This window comes from Balaenoptera borealis, assembly GCF_965194805.1.
Source record: "Balaenoptera borealis genome assembly, chromosome: 10".
NCBI lineage: Eukaryota > Metazoa > Chordata > Mammalia > Artiodactyla > Balaenopteridae > Balaenoptera > Balaenoptera borealis.
Window position 1 is genome coordinate 90,334,126 of NC_138874.1, and position 20,852 is coordinate 90,354,977.

At 40.8% G+C, this 20,852-nt stretch overlaps 2 protein-coding genes across 5 annotated transcripts in view; one reads left to right on the top strand and one right to left on the bottom strand.

The window, feature by feature from the left end:
* The window catches only part of CPN1 (carboxypeptidase N subunit 1), a 63,221-nt gene that overhangs the window by 30,689 nt on the left and 11,680 nt on the right, over positions 1-20,852 (bottom strand). For 2 of the 4 annotated variants that reach the window (XM_082408140.1, XM_082408138.1), the window contains exon 3: positions 3,436-3,635. In XM_082408140.1, coding sequence (XP_082264266.1) covers positions 3,436-3,606 — 171 coding nt within the window. In that variant the 5' untranslated portion in view covers positions 3,607-3,635. Of the gene's footprint in view, positions 1-3,435; positions 3,636-13,874; positions 14,105-14,129; positions 14,353-20,852 lie in introns of those variants that run through there. The other 2 variants (XM_082408137.1, XM_082408139.1) reach the window with 2 other exon arrangements.
* Positions 17,838-20,852, top strand: part of LOC309636068 (MSL complex subunit 3-like) — a gene marked incomplete at its 5' end in the record, with an annotated part of 50,702 nt that continues 47,687 nt past the window's right edge. Inside the window, 2 exon segments of the mRNA XM_082408136.1 lie at positions 17,838-18,779; positions 18,783-19,175. Of these exon segments, the coding sequence (XP_082264262.1) occupies positions 17,838-18,779; positions 18,783-19,175 (1,335 nt within the window).

A 20,852-nucleotide genomic window follows, 5' to 3' on the forward strand; every position in this document is an offset into this window, starting at 1 on the left:
TGATTACATATGCAAAGACCCTATTTCCAAACAAGGTCATATTCATAGGTTCCAGGTAGACATGAATTGGAGGGGGCAGAGGGTATACTATTAAACCCAGTACATGGACATTTTGTTTGTTTCCACTTTTTGGCTATTGTGGATAATGCTGCTGCAAACATTTGTGTATAAGTCTGTGTGTGGACACATGTTTTCATTTCTAATATCTAGTAGTAGAACTGCTGGATCATAAAGTAAGTCCATATTTAAGTTTTTCAGAAACTGCTAAACTGTTTTCCAAAGTGGAAACCATCCCCCCCTTTATTTTTTTTTACTTAGGATCCTTGATTATCTTTTTTCTGAGCAATATCAACTTCGTGGATCCCTTAACCTCTCTGCTCACACTTCACATTTCATCGTTTATTTGGTCATGTATTCATTCATTCATCCATCCATTTAATCAATCCATATCTATTTAGGTCTATCTCTATTCAAAGTCCCCTGAAAGACACTAGGGAAAGAGATCATGAGACATTATGCTAGCTTTCCAGGAATTCATGGTATATATGGGGAGATAGATACTTACATAAATAATTAAAATATATAAAGCAGTAGAATAGAGATAAGTTCACAGGCTCTTGCAAAACTGAAATTCTGTTTGGTGCTTTGTTTGGCTTTGGAGAAGGAGAATAGTGTCCACTGGAGCCCTGTGGACTGAGAGGGGAGAGCCCAAATTGGTGGCCATTACTGGAAGTAGGGTGAATGCATGGACTAGGAGGCTAAAAACTCACAGATGTACTACTACTCTCGTATTTTTCTAAGAACTCTTTATTGTTCTCAGATTTCTCTATTTTCGTGGCATCGTGCTCGCATTTTATTCTTAGATCTCATTGAAAACATATTTTTTGACATTCTCTTAAGTCTCCTACATCAATTCTGTTCCAGTGGAAAACATTTATAAGATTTTTCTATTTGGAGTTTGATTGTTCACTTCTATGAGATAATAATTTTCATTATGCTTCCAGGGGTTTTCATTGCTTGCTGATTTATGTCAGCGTTAACTCATAACTGTCCATATGAACAGTTATGCTAATTTACCTATCAGCTGACTTACTACTCACACCGGGTCATTAGTTAAGCTGGCAGTAAGGACTTCCTTTAACAGAAGTTCCCATAAACAGGGTTCAGTTATTAGCTTCCTATTACTGCTGTAACAAATTGCCACAACCTTAGGGCTTAACCTTGCACAAACTTATGATCTCACAGTTTTGGACGTCAGAAGATTGAAATGGGTCTCACGAGACCTAAAGGTGTCAGCAGGGCTGTATTCCTTCTGAAGTCTCTAGGGGAATCTGTTTCCCTAGAACATCTTCAAATCTCTCTTTGCCTGTGACCTTCTGCCTTCCTCTTCCACATTTAAAGGACCCTTGTGATTGGTTACCCTGGGCCCACCCAATAATCCAGGGTATTTTAAGGTCACTTGATTAACAACTTTAATTTTGTCTGTAACCTTAATTCCCTTTGCCATGTAACATTACATATTCACAGGTTCCAGGGATTAGGACTTGACTATCTTTGGGAGGTGGAGCCATATTATTCTACCTTACCTACAGGTGCCTTTAAATTTAGGTGGCCAGGCAGGTCTTCCCTGTGTAGCCATGCAGACAGGTTTCCTCTGGGTACGGCACGTAGCTCTGGGAATCTGAGAACCCAATGGGTCCTCTCTTGGGTTCAGTTTCAGGATCTGCTCCCTTTGAACAAGTACGTAGCAGGTGAGCAGAGACTGGCTCCCCAGAGACAGCTCTAGGATTTGGCAGGGGTTTTCTCCACCTCCTCCCACCCCCACTTCACTGCACAAAAGATGTGGGCAGGTCTGAGGGGCTTCTCCAGTCTCCCCACTGCAATACAGGGAAGGGCCACTAGAAGGAAAGTGGCCAGGTTGGGTTCACCCCTACAGCACTCTCAAATTGTCCTGTTCTTTTGGAAACTCAAGTCTCGAGGCATGTTCATGTCCATCTCTCTGATTTCCAGTTGGGGGCAGCGGGGGAGGGGACAAAGTTTTTTTTTTTTTCATTTGTTGAGTCATGTCAGCAGGAGGTTGTAAGATTGCAAGGGTCAAATTTGTGTTTGCCTCAACATCTTGGCTCCATTACCCTCCCTGCTTCTCCTCACCCCTCAGCCCTGTCCTCTAGTAGGCTTAAACCAGGATGGGCCATTCAAGGAGAGATACTGAGTGGTTCCACTTGTATGGGACAGAGTGGTCAGATTCATGGAATCGGAGAGTGGAAGGTCATTGCCAGGGGCTGGGAGGAGGGGGAAATGGGAAGTTACTAATGAAGGGATATAAAGGTTTGGTTGAACAGGATAGATAAGTTCTGGAGATCAGCTGTACGACCTTTTACCTGTAATCAACAATAGTGTATTGTACACTTAAAATTTTGTTAAGAGGGTAGATCTCATCTTAGGTGCTCTTACCACAATAAAAGCAAAATTTAAAAAAAAAAGTAAAGTAGTGAAGTCTAGTCTTAAACATAAAAAACATTTTAAGACTACCCCCAATAAACATATTTTTAAATGGAAAAAAAAGAATCTTTCATTTACACCCACCTCCAAAAAAAAAAAAAAAAAACCCCAAACAAACCAGGTTTAAATACAGCTTTTAAAGGAACATATCCATCGTGTAAGGCAGATGCCTGCCCTCACCCACTGAAAATTCTCATTCAGTAGATTTGGGGTGGGGAGAGGACCTGAGAACCTGTATCTCAAAAATCTTCACCTACAATTCTGATGCACAGCCACAAAAGAATCACTGACTTAAAGTTAGGCACACTGATATTTCGAAGTTATGTTAGGAAATAAAGCCCATAAACACTTTTTTTTATTTGTCCCCTGAACAATGTAACTCTAAAATAAAGAATTCAAAGGCTGAGTACTATACTAGTAGAGGAAAAAAGCCGTACAAAGATGGAATAAAGTATGAAGAATCTATAACAGGACTAACCCGCCACCCCACAATTCTGAGAAAAGCTCATTCTTTCTCTTTTCCCCCCAAATGCAAATGTAAGTGTAGTGTGGGAAGAAGAGGATTTAGGGTTGGAAGCTAAAAGTTCAGGGAAGAAGGGCCGTTTTGCAATATCCCTTCACACCTGTTCAGTACCTTCCAGTTGATAAAATGTTGTCGCTGATACTGCTTCACTCATCCTCACAATGAAATGGAGAACTCAGCTGGAAAGGCGGGGGAGGGAGGGAACTGAGACTCAGAGAGAACCCCCATTCATTGCATAGGGTGCTACAGTGCTGAACCCATCTTCACACTTCATTCTATTTCTCCAGCTTTTCCTCTATCACATCGTGGCATTTACAGTGGGACAGAGAGGACACCTCTGGTCTCCCGGTTTTTCCTTACTCCCTAGGACGGCTCTGCTCTCCTCAGGGCCTCCCCCTGGGGCTCGGTACCTGGGCGGCTGCGGCCACCTCGTAGCCGTCGGGGTTCATGGACGGCAGGATGTGAATGCGCGTGCCCTCCACCAGCCGGACGATGCGCTGGTTCCTGTTGCGGAACTCCTCGCACAGAAACTCCGACAGCTGCAGCAGCAGCTCGCGGCCCAGCACCTCGTTGCCGTGCATGTTCCCCACATACTTGACTTCCGGTTCCACTGCAAGTGAGAGAAACACACATAAAGAAGATGGGGAAAGCTTACGAGTGTAGTTAATTCCTAACCATGCAAAGGGACGTTTCCCCTCTTTTTCAGTAATGAATAAAAGAAAACCTCATGCTTCTGTTAGGTCTTTTCCAATAATCCCTGTGCCCCCTTTGAACAAACTGCAACTACAAATGCTACAAAAATTCATGCCACGGATAATAATGTCTACTATTTATTAAAACCCTGCTGTGTACTAGGCATTTATGTTATTGTTAATCTTCACAGAAAACCTGTAAAGTAGGCATTATTAGCCTCAGGATGAGGGTACTGGGTATGGAAGAGGTTAAGTAACTTGTCTGAGGTCACCTGGCAGATTAATAATGGAGGTCAAAGTCCAGGTGCCACTGAGGTAGCTTAATGCTTCTCAGAGACAAATCTTTTCAGGATAAGGATAGTGTTTTTCCAAGATTTGCTGGCCTAAAGTCCTCCAGGTTATAGCATAACAATTCCTAATTGCACCAGTTGAAAATTTAATTTTCTTGGTACTCAGGTTAAAATCTCCCCTTCATATCTGAGAATGCTGTGTCTTGAGGCACAGAGTAGGAAGGAGTCTATGTATGTCTCATCCTTAGTCTTTTCTTTGGCTATGCTAACTGTTCAATTGAAGTTAGAACTGAGGTCATGAGAGGAGCCTCTAGAACCACTTAAAAAAATCATTCTTGCCCTGTTTTAAAAGGAAGGAGAAAGCCCTTGCCAAGTGATTTCCCTTCCACACAGCACTCTTTTTTTTTTTTTTTAATTATTTATTTTATTTATTTATTTTTGGCTGCATTGGGTCTTCGTTGCTATGCGCGGGCTTTCTCTAGTTGTGGCGAGCAGGGGCTACTCTTCTTTGTGGTGAGCGGGCTTCTCATTGAGGTGGCTTCTCTTGTTGCGAAGCACAGCCTCTAGGCGCACAGGCTTCAGTAGTTGTGGCACGTGGGCTCAGTAGTTGTGGCTCGTGGGCTCTAGAGTACAGGCTCAGTAGTCGTGGCGCATGGGCTTGGTTGCTCGGCAGCATGTGGGATCTTTCCAGACCATGGCTCGAACTCGTGTCCCCTGCATTGGCAGGCAGATTCTTAACCACTGCACCACCAGGGAAGCCCCCACCCAGCACTCTCTTGCCTTCATGCCTTTTCTGATTCTGTGTCTCTTCATCTTCACATTTCCATGCCCTCCTCACCATCCATCTAGGCTCAAATGCTCCTTACTCTGTGAAGCCATCTTGGATTCTCCTTGCTGGGAGTGAACTTGCTATTAAACTTCCCTTTTATGATACCACCTTCTACTCTGAGTTTTGGCTAATTTTGCACATGTCCTATTTTCCTTACTGGACCTGGCCCTTGCAATGTATGCCATTTTAAACTTTCTTTAGGATACAATCCATTGTTATTTACCTGCTACAACAGTCTTTCCCAAAGGAATGTCTATAACCCATAAGGACTGTGTGGTGGATTTTCTATCATGTACATTCTTTAATCTTAGTGTATTTCTTTAATCTTATCATGTCTTTCTTATTTTCTTGGTGTTAAGTTATCCTTTATTTTACGAAAGGATGGGGATAGCAGATGGCAGGTAGTAGTCTTCAACATCCTTGTTCAGTAAAATAAAATTTGGAAAATCTATTTTAGTCCCCTCTGATCTCCCATATATATATATTTGTGTGTGTGAAATCCATAAGTTTGGGAACGACTGCCCTGTAGAACCTACCATAGTGCCTTCCTCTTAGGAGGTATTCAATATAAAATTCTTTTGTCTCTACTTTCCGTATATCCAGAATACAATACAACCACTTCTCCTAACAACCACTGTCATCATTTTGGTTCAAGGTCCCACAATCGCAAGTGTGGATTACTACAATAAATCTCCTACTTGAACTCCTTGCATCTGCCCAGCCATGCAAGTCTATTCTCCTGAGTCAGTGTTTAGCAAACGTTTCCTGTAAGGGACCAGATAGTAAATCCTTTGGGCTTCCTGGGCTATATTGTCTTCACTGCAGCTACTCAATGCTTCCAGTGAAAGCAGACATAGATGATACAAAAACAAATGTGTGTGACTGTGTTTCAGTGAAACTTTATTTACCAAAACAGGTAGCTGGGACCCACCACCTGAGCCTCCCATCAAGCCTCTTAGATAGCCTCAACTACCAGAGAGCAGACAGCAGAAGCAAGAAAAACTATAATCCTGCAGCCTGTGGAACAAAAACCACATTCACAGAAAGATAGACAAGATGAAAAGGCAGAGGGCTATATACCAGATGAAGTAACAAGATAAAACCCCAGAAAAACAGCGAACTGAAGTGGAGATAGGCAACCTTCCAGAAAAAGAATTCAGAATAATGATAGTGAAGATGATCCAGGACCTCGGAATAAGAATGGAGGCAAAGATCGAGAAGATGCAAGAAATGTTTAACAAAGACCTAGAAGAATTAAAGAACAAACAAACAGAGATGAACAATACAATAACTGAAATGAAAACTACACTAGAAGGAATCAATAGCAGAATAACTGAGGCAGAAGAACACATAAGTGACCTGGAAGACAGAATGGTGGAATTCACTGCTGCGGAACAGATGAAAGAAAAAAGAATGAAAAGAAATGAAGACAGCCTAAGAGACCTCTGGGAAAACATTAAACGCAACAACATTCACACTCTAGGGGTCCCAGAAGGAGAAGAGAGAGACAAAGGACCCGAGAAAATATTTGAAGAGATTATAGTCGAAAACTTCCCTAACATGGGAAAGGAAATAGCCACCCAAGTTCAGGAAGCGCAGAGAGTCCCATACAGGATAAACCCAAGGAGAAACACGCCGAGACACATAGTAATCAAAATGGCAAAAATTAAAGACAAAGAAAAATTATTGAAAGCAGCAAGGGAAAAACGACAATTAACATACAAGGGAACTCCCATAAGGTTAACAGCTGATTTCTCAGCAGAAACTCTACAAGCCAGAAGGGAGTGGCATGATATACTTAAAGTGATGAAAGGGAAGAAACTACAACCAAGATTACTCTACCCAGCAAGGATCTCATTTAGATTTGATGGAGAAATCAAAAGCTTTACAGACAAGCAAAAGCTAAGAGAATTCAGCACCACCAAACCAGCTCTACAACAAATGCTAAAGGAACTTCCCTAAGTGGGAAACACAAGAGAAGAAAAGGACCTACAAAAACAAACCCAAAACAATTAAGAAAATGGTCATAGGAACATACATATCGATAATTACCTTAAACATGAATGGATTAAATGCTCCAACCAAAAGACACAGGCTTGCTGAATGGATACAAAAACAAGACCCATATATATGCTGTCTACAAGAGACCCACTTTAGACCTAGGGACACATACAGACTGAAAGTGAGGGGATGGAAAGATATTCCATGCAAATGGAAATCAAAAGAAAGCTGGAGTAGCTATACTCATATCAGATAAAATAGACTTTAAAATAAAGAATGTTACAAGAGACAAGGAAGGACACTACATAATGATCAAGGGATCAATCCAAGAAGATATAACAATTATAAATATATATGCATCCAACATAGGAGCACCTCAATACATAAGGCAACTGCTAACAGCTCTAAAAGAGGAAATCGACAGTAACACAATAATAGTGGGGGACTTTAACACCTAACTCACACCAATGGACAGATCATCCAGACAGAAAATTAATAGGAAACAGAAGCTTTAAATGACACAATAGACCAGATAGATTTAATTGATATTTATAGGACATTCCATCCAAAAACAGCAGATTACACTTTCCTCTCAAGTGCGCATGGAACATTCTCCAGGATAGATCACATCTTGGGTCACAAATCAAGCCTCAGTAAATTTAAGAAAATTGAAATCATATCAAGCATCTTTTCTGACCACAACGTTATGAGATTAGAAATGAATTACAGGAAAAACACGTAAAAAACACAAACACATGAAGGCTAAAAAATACGTTACTAAATAACCAAGAGATCACTGAAGAAATCAAAGAGGAAATAAAAAAATACCTAGAGACAAATGACAATGAAAGCACGACGATCCAAAACCTATGGGATGCAGCAAAAGCAGTTCTAAGAGGGAAGTTTATAGCTATACAAGCCTACCTCAAGAAACAAGAAAAATCTCAAGTAAACAATCTAACCTTACACCTAAAGGAACTACAGAAAGAAGAACAAACAAAACCCAAAGTTAGCACAAGGAAAGAAATCATAAAGATCAGAGCGGAAATAAATGAAATAGAAACTAAGAAAACAATAGCAAAGATCAATAAAACTAAAAGCTGGTTCTTTGAGAAGATAAACAAAATTGATAAGCCATTAGCCAGACTCATCAAGAAAAAGAGGGAGAGGACTCAAATCAATAAAATCAGAAATGAAAAAGAAGTTACAACAGACACCGCAGAAATACAAAGCATCCTAAGAGACTACTACAAGCAACTCTATGCCAATAAAATGGACAACCTGGAAGAAATGGACAAATTTTTAGAAAGGTATAACCTTCCAAGACTGAACCAGGAAGAAATAGAAAATATGAACAGACCAATCACAAGTAATGAAATTGAAACTGTGATTAAAAATCTTCCAAAAAACAAAAGTCCAGGACCAGATGGCTTCACAGGTGAATTCTAGCAAACATTTAGAGAATAGCTAACACCCATCCTTCTCAAACTCTTCCAAAAAATTGCAGAGGAAGGAACACTCCCAAACTCATTCTATGAGGCTATCATCACCCTGATACCAAAACCAGACAAAGATACTCCAAAAATGAAAATTACAGGGCTTCCCTGGTGGCGCAGTGGTTGAGAATCTGCTGGCCAATGCAGGGGACACGGGTACGAGCCCTGGTCTGGGAAGATCCCACATGCCGCGGAGCAACTAGGCCCGTGAGCCACAGTTACTGAGCCTGCACGTCTGGAGCCTGTGCTCCGCAACAAGAGAGGCCACGATAATAAGAGGCCCGCGCAGCGCAATGAAGAGTGGCCCCCACTTGCCACAACTAGAGAAAAGCCCTCACACAGAAATGAAGACCCAACACAGCCATAAATAAATAAAATAAATAAATAGATAAATAATTAATTTAAAATAAAAGAAAATTACAGACCAATATCACTGATGAATATAGATGCAAAAATCCTCAACAAAATACTAGCAAACAGAATCCAACAACACATCAAAAGGATCACACACCACGACCAAGTGGGATTTATCCCAGGGATGCAAGGATTCTTCAATATACGCAAATCAATCAATGTGATACACCATATTAACAAATTGAAGAATAAAAACCATATGATCATCTCAATAGATGCAGAAAAAGCTTTTGACAAAATTCAACACCCATTTATGATAAAAACTCTCCAGAAAGTGGGCATAGAGGGAACCTACCTCAACATAATAAAGGCCATATACGACAAACCCACAGCAAACATCATTCTCAACGGTGAAAAACTGAAAGTATTTCCTCTAAGCTCAGGAATGAGACAAGGATGTCCACTCTCACCGCTATTATTCAACATAGTTTTGGAAGTCCTAGCCACGGCAATCAGAGAAGAAAAAGAAATAAAAGGAATACAAATTGGAAAAGAAGAAGTAAAACTGTCACTGTTTGCAGATGACATGATACTATACGTAGAGAATCCTACAAATGCCACTAGAAAACTACTAGAGCTAATCAATGAATTTGGTAAAGTTGCAGGATACAAAATTAATGCACAGAAATCTCTTGCATTCCTATACACTAATGATGAAAAATCTGAAAGAGAAATTATGGAAACACTCCCATTTACCATTGCAACAAAAAGAATAAAATACCTAGGAATAAACCTATCTTGGGAGACAAAAGACCTGTATGCATAAAACTATAAGACACTGATGAAAGAAATTAAAGATGATACCAACAGATGGAGAGATATACCATGTTCTTGGATTGGAAGAATCAATATTGTGAAAATGACTATACTACCCAAAGCAATCTACAGATTCAATGCAATCCCTATCAAATTACCAATGGCATTTTTTATGGAACTAAAACAAATCATCTTAAAATTTGTATGGAGACACAAAAGACCCCGAATAGCCAAAGCAGTCTTGAGGGAAAAAAACGGAGCTGGAGGAATCAGACTCCCTGACTTCAGACTATACTACAAAGCTACAGTAATCAAGACAATATGGTACTGGCACAAAAACAGAAACACTGATCAATGGAACAAGATAGAAAGCCCAGAGATAAACCCACGCACCTATGGTCAACTAATCTATGACAAAGGAGGCAAAGATATACAATGGAGAAAAGACAGTCTCTTCAATAAATGGTGCCAGGAAAACTGGACAGCTACATGTAAAAGAATGAAATTAGAATACTCCCTAACACCATACACAAAAATAAACTCAAAATGGATTAGAGACCTAAATGTAAGACCGGACACTATAAAACTCTTAGAGAAAAACATAGGAAGAACACTCTTTGACATACATCACAGCAAGATCTTTTTTGACACACCTCCTAGAGTAATGGAAATAAAAACAAAAATAAACAAATGGGACCTAATGAAACTTCAAAGCTTTTGCACAGCAAAGGAAACCATAAACAAGACGAAAAGACAACCCTCAGAATGGGAGAAAATATTTGCAAACAAATCAACGGACAAAGGATTAATCTCCAAAATATATAAACAGCTCATGCAGCTCAATATTAAAGAAACAAACACCCCAATCCAAAAATGGGCAGAAGACCTAAATAGACATTTCTCCAGAGAAGACATACAGATGACCAAGAAGCACATGAAAACCTGCTCAGCATCACTAATTATTAGAGAAATGCAAATCAAAACTACAATGAGGTATCACCTCACACCAGTTAGAATGGGCATCATCAGAAAATCTACAAACAACAAATGCTGGAGAGGGTGTGGAGAAAAGGGAACCTTCTTGCACTGGTGGTGGGAATGTAAATTGATACAGCCACTATGGAGAACAGTATGGAGGTTCCTTAAAAAACTAAAAATAGAATTACCAAAAAAAAAAAAATAGAATTACCATATGATCCAGCAATCCCACTACTGGGCGTATACCCAGAGAAAACCATAATTCAAAAAGACACATGCACCCCAATGTTCATTGCAGCACTATTTACAATAGCCAGGTCATGGAAGCAACCTAAATGTCCATCGACAGACGAATGGATAAAGAAGATGTGGTACATATATACAATGGAATATTACTCAGCCATAAAAAGGAACGAAATTGAGTCATTTGTTGAGACGTGGATGGATCTAAAGACTGTCATACAGAGTGAAGTAAGTCAGAAAGAGAAAAACTAATATCGTATATTAACGCATGTATGTGGAACCTAGAAAAATTGCACAGATGAGCCGGTTTGCAGGGCAGAAGTTGAGACTCAGACATAGAGAACAGACATATGGATACCAAGGGGGGAAAACTGCGGTGGGGTGGTGATGGTGGTGTGCTGAATTGGGCGATTGGGATTGACATGTATATACTGATGTGTATAAAACTGATGACTAATAAGAACCTGCAGTATAAAAGAACAAACAAACAAAACAATTAATACTAAAGTTTCATTGGGTTATTTGTATGGAAATATGTTAATATAAATGTTTCAGACATTACATGAAATTTCTAAAAATCTTATATGTTCTGGTATAATGTTATAAGTCATAATTCTAATTTTTATTTAAAATGTATATCTCAGAAATAACTAAATTTCCTTGTCAATTGCATTACTATGAACTTTCATCAAATCTTTAACCGTGGTCATTTCTAAGTCTTTTGTCATTTACAGACAGTTCTGGGTGTACTCTGATGCTTTTGCAAATATGTTCCTATAAAAGGGTTTCATCTTCAAGGAATTCATGGAAAAGACTCTGACAAGTACAGGTTTCTGGTAACTGACTATACTGCTGAACTGAATGAATAAGCATTTTCAGAACTCTAATGAAAAACTGATGAACTCATAAAAGTGCTAACAAAAGATCAAGATGAAAAAAAAATTAATTACATGGGACTGAGTGAACTGATGAAGATGATTATAATTTTTGTGACTTTCTGTTTGAATTAAAAAAAAAAATCCCACAAGGACTCAGAGGCAAAGAATATACAAATCAATTTTCACTGCAAAGTAAAGGAGCTGTTACAGTGGAGGATTACTGGACTGAATGTCAATATTATGACATAGTATGAGTGTGTTTCGTGTTTGGTAATTGCAATCATTGTTGCTTTTGTTGTGGTCATCCATTTACAATGCTTGGTGTCAGTCTATTTATCTCTTGTAAAAATAAAATACAGTGTGTGTGTGTGAAAAAAATTAAAAAAAAACAAACAACAAAGAAACAGGTAGCTGGCCCTCAAGGCTCTAGTTTGCTGACCCTTGTTCTGAGTGATCTTTTAAAATTTTTAGTCAGATCATGTCACTCCTCTGCTTAAAACCCTCCAACGGCTTCTCACTTCACTCAGAGCAAAAGCCAAAATTTTTGCAGAAGCCTGTGAGGCCCCACGTGATCTCCTCCTGCCCGGTAATCCCGACAGCTCTGCTCTGACCTTGCTTTCCTGTGGTTCACTCTCCTGGAGCCACAGGGGCCTCCACGCTGTTCCTCACACATGCCAGGCATGCTCCGGCTCTTCCCCCTGTGCAGTGTTTTCCTTCCCAGTATCAGTATGGCACCTCAATCACGTACTCAAAAATCACCTGGAAGGAGAAGCTTTTCCTAAAAGGCAACACCCCCTCCCCCACTCAACCCACAATTATCCACAACTCCCTATCTCTCCTTCCTGGTTTCTTTTTCTCAATAGCACTTATTTTCATCTGGTATAGTATATATTTATTTAGTTACCTATTTATTGCCAGTCTTACCTCGCTAGAATTAAGGCCCTGAGGGCAGAGTCTTTGTTTCATTCTCTGTGCTATATTCAGAGTCTACCAAAGTGCTTACATTGAGTAGATCATCAGGAATGCTTGTGGAATAATTAAGGAATGAATGGATATACCGTTGATAGGGCATCAGAGAAAAGAGGGATCAGTGAGGTACAATAGTATGAAAAGCTTCAAGAAAGGCACTGAATGCTAGAAAGTAGACAGGGCACCAAGAAAGGGGCATGGAGTGGGGGGCTAAGCCTACAATGTCCATTAGCACCCACAAGCTTCCACAATGAACACACGACCTGAGTAAAAGCAGGGTGTTTGCTCTGCAAGTGCATTTTCAAAGCAAGGCCCTTATCGTCACCTAATCACGTAGCCTTCCTTGAGCCAGCCTCCCATCCCCCTCTCCCCCCTCCCCCAAACTGGCCACTTAAGAGTTTGAAGCTGTCATGGACAGAATCCACTGGGTGTGAGGTTGCCACTGAAGGTTTTTAAGCAAGGGGGGAGGGGATTATATCAGTATTTGGACATCTAGCATCTGTGTCTTAAATGAAAGGTTTAGAGAGTGGTGGCCGTTAGGTGTTAGGAGAACGGTCAGGAGCCTGGTGCAATCATTTAGGCAGGCTGTGATGGAATTTGGGCTAGGGGGAAGGGTGAGGAAGTGGAGAGGAAAAGAGACTTGAGGTTGACAGTTTGAAGGAGGAACTGACGTACTTGAATGTCACAATTGCTGTAAGTAAAGCAGTAAAGTAGAAACAACTTAAATGCCCATCTATAAATGAACTGTTAAATACAAACTTGCAACCATGGAATATTATGCAGCCAAAAATGATAATGTAGATCTACATTTACAGACATGCTACTCATCAAAGACTATGAAATGAGAAAAGCAGATATAGTATGATTCCATTTTTATTAAAAAAATGACGTGTATGTAAGAGGAGGTGGCTTAAACATGCGTAGAAGAAAGTCTGGAAGGAGATACATCAATATGTTAACGATGGTCATCTGTGAGTGGTGCGATTATGGGTGAGGTTTGTTCCTTATCTAATTTCTACTTTAATCCAAACATGGATGGCTTTTATAATAGAAACAAACTAACAACAAATAATGCAATGAATAAGATGAATACCCCAAACCTCAAACTCTCTCCAGGATCCCATACTCTGAGTACACCGTCATTCCCCTAAGAGCTATCCCTAAACTCTGGCAGAACTAGAAGGGCTAATTGTTTCTCCAGAGGCATTGGATACAGAAAGGCAGAATAGTAACAGCAAGGAAGAAAGAAGGGTAATGGGAGGGAAGGTGGGGGGATGGGAAGGGAGCAGGGAAGAAGACTCACCTTTTACCATTAAGGTCTTGAGCAAACAGAACCCAAAAAGGAGGAACAGACTGGAGCCTGAAATGGGGTTGCAGCTCCCCAGAGGCAGGGCCAGTTTGTAGGCTAAGCAAGGAAATACTTAGCCCAGGCTGAGGAAGTGGTGATACTTTATGGGTGGAGGGGTCCAGGGACCTCCCCAGAAACCACCCCAATTACTGGATTTGTAAGGGAAAGGTCCTGCCCACACACACTTTAAGACACATGCTCAGGGCTTACAGGGCTCGTGGATTCCAGGGTAGTCGCTGAATTCCAGCACGTAGAGGTGTCTCCCCTTCACACTGCGCCCAATGCTGTAAACCCGCGTGACATGGGGGCATTCATTGTGCACCTTGTACAGCGTCCGCACGAGGTCATCATAGCGGTGGTGGCGAAAGGTTACCGGGGCAACCAACTTGAAGAGAAGGAGCTGGAGGAAAATTGAGACCAGGTCTGACATCTTGCTGGGCTTTTTCAGAGACTCACTAAAATGGGCCCCGCTTCTCCCAGTAAAAATCCAAGGGCCAAGAACCAGCTTTTCCTAGTTTCCCACCAGTAAACACCAGTGTGACAGTGCCTGGGAAGAAAGTTCAGAACTGTCCCTCCAAAGCCAGAAGTTATTTATGTAGCTCTGGAATAGGCACTCATCTCCCCTCCCCCATTTCTCTGCCTCTCCTAATCCATGAAAACCTTTTGAAAGGTTTTTGCACTTCTTCAGATTGGGTAGTTTCACTGATTCTGGTTTACTGATTAACTGGACTGTAAACAGGCTTCAATAAATAGCTGCTTATAACCCTTTGATTCCCGGAGAATTTTGAGAAGCTTGGCCTGTCCTTGTTCCCTATATTACAATATAGGAAAGGGTATTAAAATAGAACACTCTGTCCTTTTGATCCATTCTACATCCTATCTTTCCGAAGCACAGCTCTGTTTTGTCCCTTTTCTCCTCAAAAATCTTTCAACAGATACCATTGAGAAAATGAGAAGGTGAGCCCCAGGTTGGGAGAAAACAGTTGTCAATCATGTATCTGACAATATATCCAGAATAAATCAAGAACTCTTACAACCCAGTAATAAAACAAATAACCCAATTTAAAAGTGGGGAAAAGATTTGAATAGACATTTTATTCAACTAAAGTAGATATATGAATGACTAATGAGCACATTAAAGATGTTCAACACTATTGGTCATTAAGGAAATGCAACTTAAAACGACAATGAGATACCACATCACATCCACTAGAATGGCTATAATCAAAAAGACACAATAACAAGTGTTGTCAAGAATAGGGAGAAACTAGAACCCTCATATATTGCCGATGGGAATATAAATGGTGCAGCCACTTTGGAAAACAGTTTTGCAGTTTCTTAGAAGTTTAAATATATACTTACTATACAATCCAGCAATTTCCTGGTATCTACCCAAGAGAAATGAAAACACATATCCACACAAAAACTAGTATGTAAATGTTCATAGCAGCATTATCCACAATAGAAAAGTAGAAACAATCTAAATATCCATTAACTAATGAATGGATAAACAAAATATGGCATATCCATGCAAGGGAATATCATTTGACAATGGAAAGGAGCGAAGTACTGATACATTGTACAAGATGGATGAATCTTAAAAATATTATGCTCAGTGAAAGAAGACACAAAAGATCACATATTATATGATCCAATTCATAGGAGATGTTTAGAAAACACAAACATATAGAGACAGAAAGTAAACTAGAGGTTGGCTAGGGCTAGGAGTGAAAATGCAGAGTGACTACAAATGGGCACAAGATTTCTTCTTAGGGTGATAGAAGTGTTCTAAAATTAGATTGTGGTGACTGTACAACTCTGTAAATACACTAAAATTCATTGAATTGTAAACGGGAAGCAGATGAATTTTATGGTATACAAATTATATGTCAATAAAGGTGCTTTTAAAAAATAAATAAAAATAATTAAGTACAGCCACCCAAAATTTAACTATAAATTTACCATACAACACAACAATTCCACTCCTGGGTACTTACCCAAGAGAACAAAGACTTGTACACAAGAATATTCATAGCGGCATTATTTGTAGTAGCCAAAAAGTGGAAACTACCCAAGTGTCCACCAACTGATGGATAAATAAAATGTGGTATATCCATACAATTGAACATTATTCAGCGATAAAAAGGAATAAAATACTAATACATGCTACAACATGGATGGACTTCAAAAACGCCATGCTAACTGAAAGGAGCCGACACAGAAAACCCTCTTATTGTATGATTCCATTTATATGAAATGTCTTGCAAAAGTAAACTTACAGAGACAGAAAGTAAAATAGTGCCTTAGTAGGGCTGGGAGTGGGGAAGGAGATTCACTGTAAATGGGCATGAGGGATCTTGTTGGAGTGATGAACATGTTCTAAAACTGGGTGATGGTGACGGTTGCATAACTTGGTAAATTTACTAGAAATCATTGAATTGCACACTTAAAATGGATGAATTTTATGGTATGTAAATTATACTTCAATAAAGTTTTTTTTTTTTTAAAACAAAGTTTCAGTGGAATTTCATGCACTAGAGTGTAAAATCCAAATGCTTCTGCCTGGTTTTCAAGTCACTCCTACCAGGTCCAATTGTGACCTCACCCCAGTGCAGCCCCGCTGCAGTGCCTACTGTCTTCTGAGCATGCCCTCATCACCTGCTTTCCTGCTTTTGCTTATGTTCTTTCCCCAGGTAGCTTAACTCAGCTCCAAACCCTGGGTCTTCCTCATGTCCCCTTGCAATTGCTGTTACCATCAGTCTTTGCATCTGCAATCTTATGACTTTGCCTGTTATGCACTTGTCCACTGTGCTAGGTGTCAGGTGTTAGGATAGAGGGCAGCCCTGCTGATGCATTGTTCCTGCCCCCCAGGATGATCGTCAGCCTCTAGCACACAGCCTGGCATGGGTGCACATTTGTTGAATGAATGAATAGCCCCATTATTGACTTTTCCTCTTGCATCCTCCTGCACTTCAGCAAACTTTTCCAAGGAAATCCTATGCTTTTCTCACCTGTCAGTAAAGACAGCTATCAACTCTTGGTTATATAGGGTGAACAAACTATAGCCAGGCCAGTCTGGCCCACAGATGGTCTAGAGAGTTGGCCCAAGATCAGTACCAAATCAGCAGTACCACAGAGTAAAAACCACAGGATTTTGCACCCACTGCTAAAATCCCATAATTTTCTGATGAGATCCTGACACCCCAGGTGGTGAGGGCAGGCATCAAGAGAGAAAGCTGAAAGGACATCACTAATGTTGTTACACATTAAGCCCTTGATCTAGGACTGATGAAATAAAATTCATATTTTAAGGCAGGACAAGAAAAAATTAAACATAAAATTTTCTCTGTGTGTTTGTTTGGACCTCCTCCTTCCCTCCCTCATGTGCAGTGTGCATCCACATTACACATTAACCAGAGCTCCTCAAAGATGGGCCTGCTCTACAGTAAAGATCAATGTTTTTCCTAGCAGTGTAACTTCTTAAAAGAATATTGTTCTTTCCCAGCTCTGTAGGGGGTCGTGGTGACTTGCTGCTCGCTTTCTACGTGCTTACGTGGACCATGTATCCTTGGTGAACTTTATGTAAAATATCAATATGCCATTTTGATGTACAATCCTTTGTCTCGAAAACGTATGTGACTGTGCCTTAGACTCCTAACAGGTGGAACGGTTCTCAGAGCTTTCTAAGAATATGCTTCCCGGAATGGGCATCATCAGAAAATCTACAAACAACAAATGCTGGAGAGGGTGTGGAGAAAAGGGAACCCTCTTGTACTGTTGGTGGGAATGTAAATTGATACAGCCACTATGGAGAACAGTATGCAGGTTCCTTAAATAACTAAAAATAGAACTACCATACGACCCAGCAATCCCACTACTGGGCATATGCCCTGAGAAAACCATAATTCAAAAACACACATGCGGCACATGCTCCGCCCACCCCAGAGCCTCGCCCTCCACCACGATGAGCAAATGAGCGCCAGAGAGGGCGTGAAATTTAAATTCCACTCAGGGGAGAAAGTGTTGTGCTTCGAGCCTGACCCCACCAAGGCACGAGTGCTGGACGATGCCAAGACTGTCGATGTTATTGTTGGTAAAGACGAAAAAGGCAGAAAGATCCCAGAATATCTGATCCATTTGAATGGGTGGAACAGAAGCTGGGATGGATGGGCAGCTGAAGATCATGTCCTTCGTGACACCAATGAAAATTGGAGATTACAGTGTAAGTTGGCAAGAAAAGCTGTAGCTCGCCTGAGAAGCACAGGAAGAAAGAGGAAGCGCTGCAGGTTGCCTGGTGTGGACTCTGTCTTAAAAAGCCTCCCTGCTGAAGAAAAAGATGAAAGTGTTGAAAACTTAATAAGCAGTTCCTCTGATGACAGTAGTGAAGAAAAGGATGAAGAAATAAGTGAAGAAAGTGATATTGAAGAAAAGACTGAAGTGAAGGAAGAACCAGAGCGGCACGCAAAAAAGGAAATGGAAGAAAGAACAATAGCTATAGAAATCCCTGAAGTTCTGAAGAAGAAGCTTGAGGACGATTGTTACTGTATCAACAGGAGAAAACGGTTAGTGAAACTTCCATGCCAGACCAACATCATAACTATTTTGGAATCGTACGTGAAGCATTTTGCTATCAATACAGCCTCTTCAGCCAATGAGAGGCCTCATCACCATCACGCTATGCCACACGCCAACATGAATGTGCATTATATCCCAGCAGAAAAGAACGTTGACCTTTGTAAGGAGATGGTGGATGGATTAAGAATAACCTATGATTACACTCTCCCATTGGTTTTGCTCTATCCACATGAACAAGTTCAGTATAAAAAGGTGACTTCGTCCAAATTTTTTCTTCTGATTAAGTAAAGTACCACAAACGCTAATAGGAACCAGGAGGAGTTCTCTCCAAGCCCACCTTTGTTGAATCCATCCACACCACAGTCCACAGAGAGTCAGCCAACCACAGGCGAACCAGCCACCCCCAAAAGGTGCAAAGCCGAGCTGGAAGCTTTGCAGTCTCTGAGGAGGTCCACACGCCACTCTGCCAATTGCGACAAGCTGTCTGAGAGCAGCGCCTCGCCTCAGCCCAAGTGCCAGCAGCAGGACACATCTGCCAGCATGCCCAAGCTGTTCCTGCACCTGGAAAAGAAGACACCTGCTCATAGCAGATCATCCTCACCTGTTCCTCTGACCCCTAGCAAGGAAGGGAGTGCGGTGTTTGCTGGCTTTGAAGGCAGAGGAACTAATGAGATAAATGAGGTCCTCTCCTGGAAACCTGTACCCGACAGTTACCCCCCAGGTGACCAGCCACCTCCACCCGCTTACATTTATGGGGCGCAACACTTGCTGCAATTGTTTGTGAAACTTCCAGAAATCCTTGGAAAGATGTCCTTTTCTGAGAAGAATCTGAAGGCTTTACTGAAGCACTTTGATCTCTTTCTGAGGTTTTTAGCAGAATACCATGATGACTTTTTCCCAGAGTCTGCCTATGTTGCTGCCTGTGAGGTGTACTACAGCACAAAGAACCCCAGGGTGATTTATTAAGGTTTTGATGGTTCTGGAAGAGCAGCTTCTCTATCTAGCTTTGCGCTCTTGGTCCCCAGTAAAGAACTAGGGAGTTGGTGGGCCTTCCTTACAGGCACAGTGAATGCGATACCCGTCTTGGGGGGCTGTGGCGGGCCCACTTGTTTGAGCTGCTTACCTCCCGTAGTTATTTCTGTTAAGGATTACTTCCTAGGTGCCTGAACGGCCTCCAACATGTGACCCTTGCCATGGTACATGTCATCTGTGATGGCCAGAAAAGAGCAGCTGTGTTCACAGTGAAATGTTCACGGAAGTGTGTGTAGCTTGGGCTGTTTCAGTAGACGGAGTTACATGTTAGCAATAACCACATTTTTTAGTTATTTGTTAGCATTAAACAAAATCGTTTTGCAAGCCGTTTTCATTCTTGTGATGAGGCTGAGCAACAAAACATTAGTTTTGTTTGGAAACCGAAAAGTAGTCCCAGAATATTTTAGAGGGAGTTGATATTGATGGCAAAAGAAAATGTGCAGCTATACATTTGCTTGTTACAGTTCCTTTTCTATAAAACCTTATTTTTGGTGATCTAAATAAAGCATTGCCTGAATGTTTGAGATTTTATAGCTACACTTGGTTGTGTAATGTATAGTTCCCTTTCTGTAAGATGTTATTTTTGGTGATTTCAAATAAATCATTGCCCATCTTGTTGGAAAGAACCAAGAGAGAGTTTTCAAAACAAAAAAAAAGACACATGCACCCCAATGTTCATTGCAGCACTATGTACAATAGCCAGATCATGGAAGTAACCTAAATGCCCATTGACAGACGAATGAATAAAGAAGATGTGGTACATATATACAATGGAATGTTGCTCAGCCATAAAAAGGAATGAAATTGGGTCATTTGTAGAGATGTGGATGGACCTAGAGACTGTCATACAGAGTGAAGTAAGTCACAAAGAGAAAAACAAATATTGTATATTAACGCATATATGTGGAATATAGAAAAATGGTACAGATGAACCAGTTTGCAAGGCAGAAATAGAGACACAGATGAAGAAAACAAACGTATGGACACCAAGGGGGGAAGGGGTGGGTGGTGGGATGAACTGGGAGATTGGGATTGACATATATACACTAATATGTATAAAATAGATAACTAATAAGAACCTGCTGTATAACAAATAAATAAATAAAATAAAATTAAAAAATTCAAAAAAAAAAAAGAGGGCTTCCCTGGTGGCGCAGTGGTTGAGAATCTGCCTGCCAATGCAGGGGACACGGGTTCGAGCCCTGGTCTGGGAAGATCCCACATGCCGCAGAACAGCTGGGCCCGTGAGCCACAATGACTGAGCCTGCGCGTCTGGAGCCTGTGCTCCGCGACAGGAGAGGCTGCAACAATGAGAGGCCTGCGCAC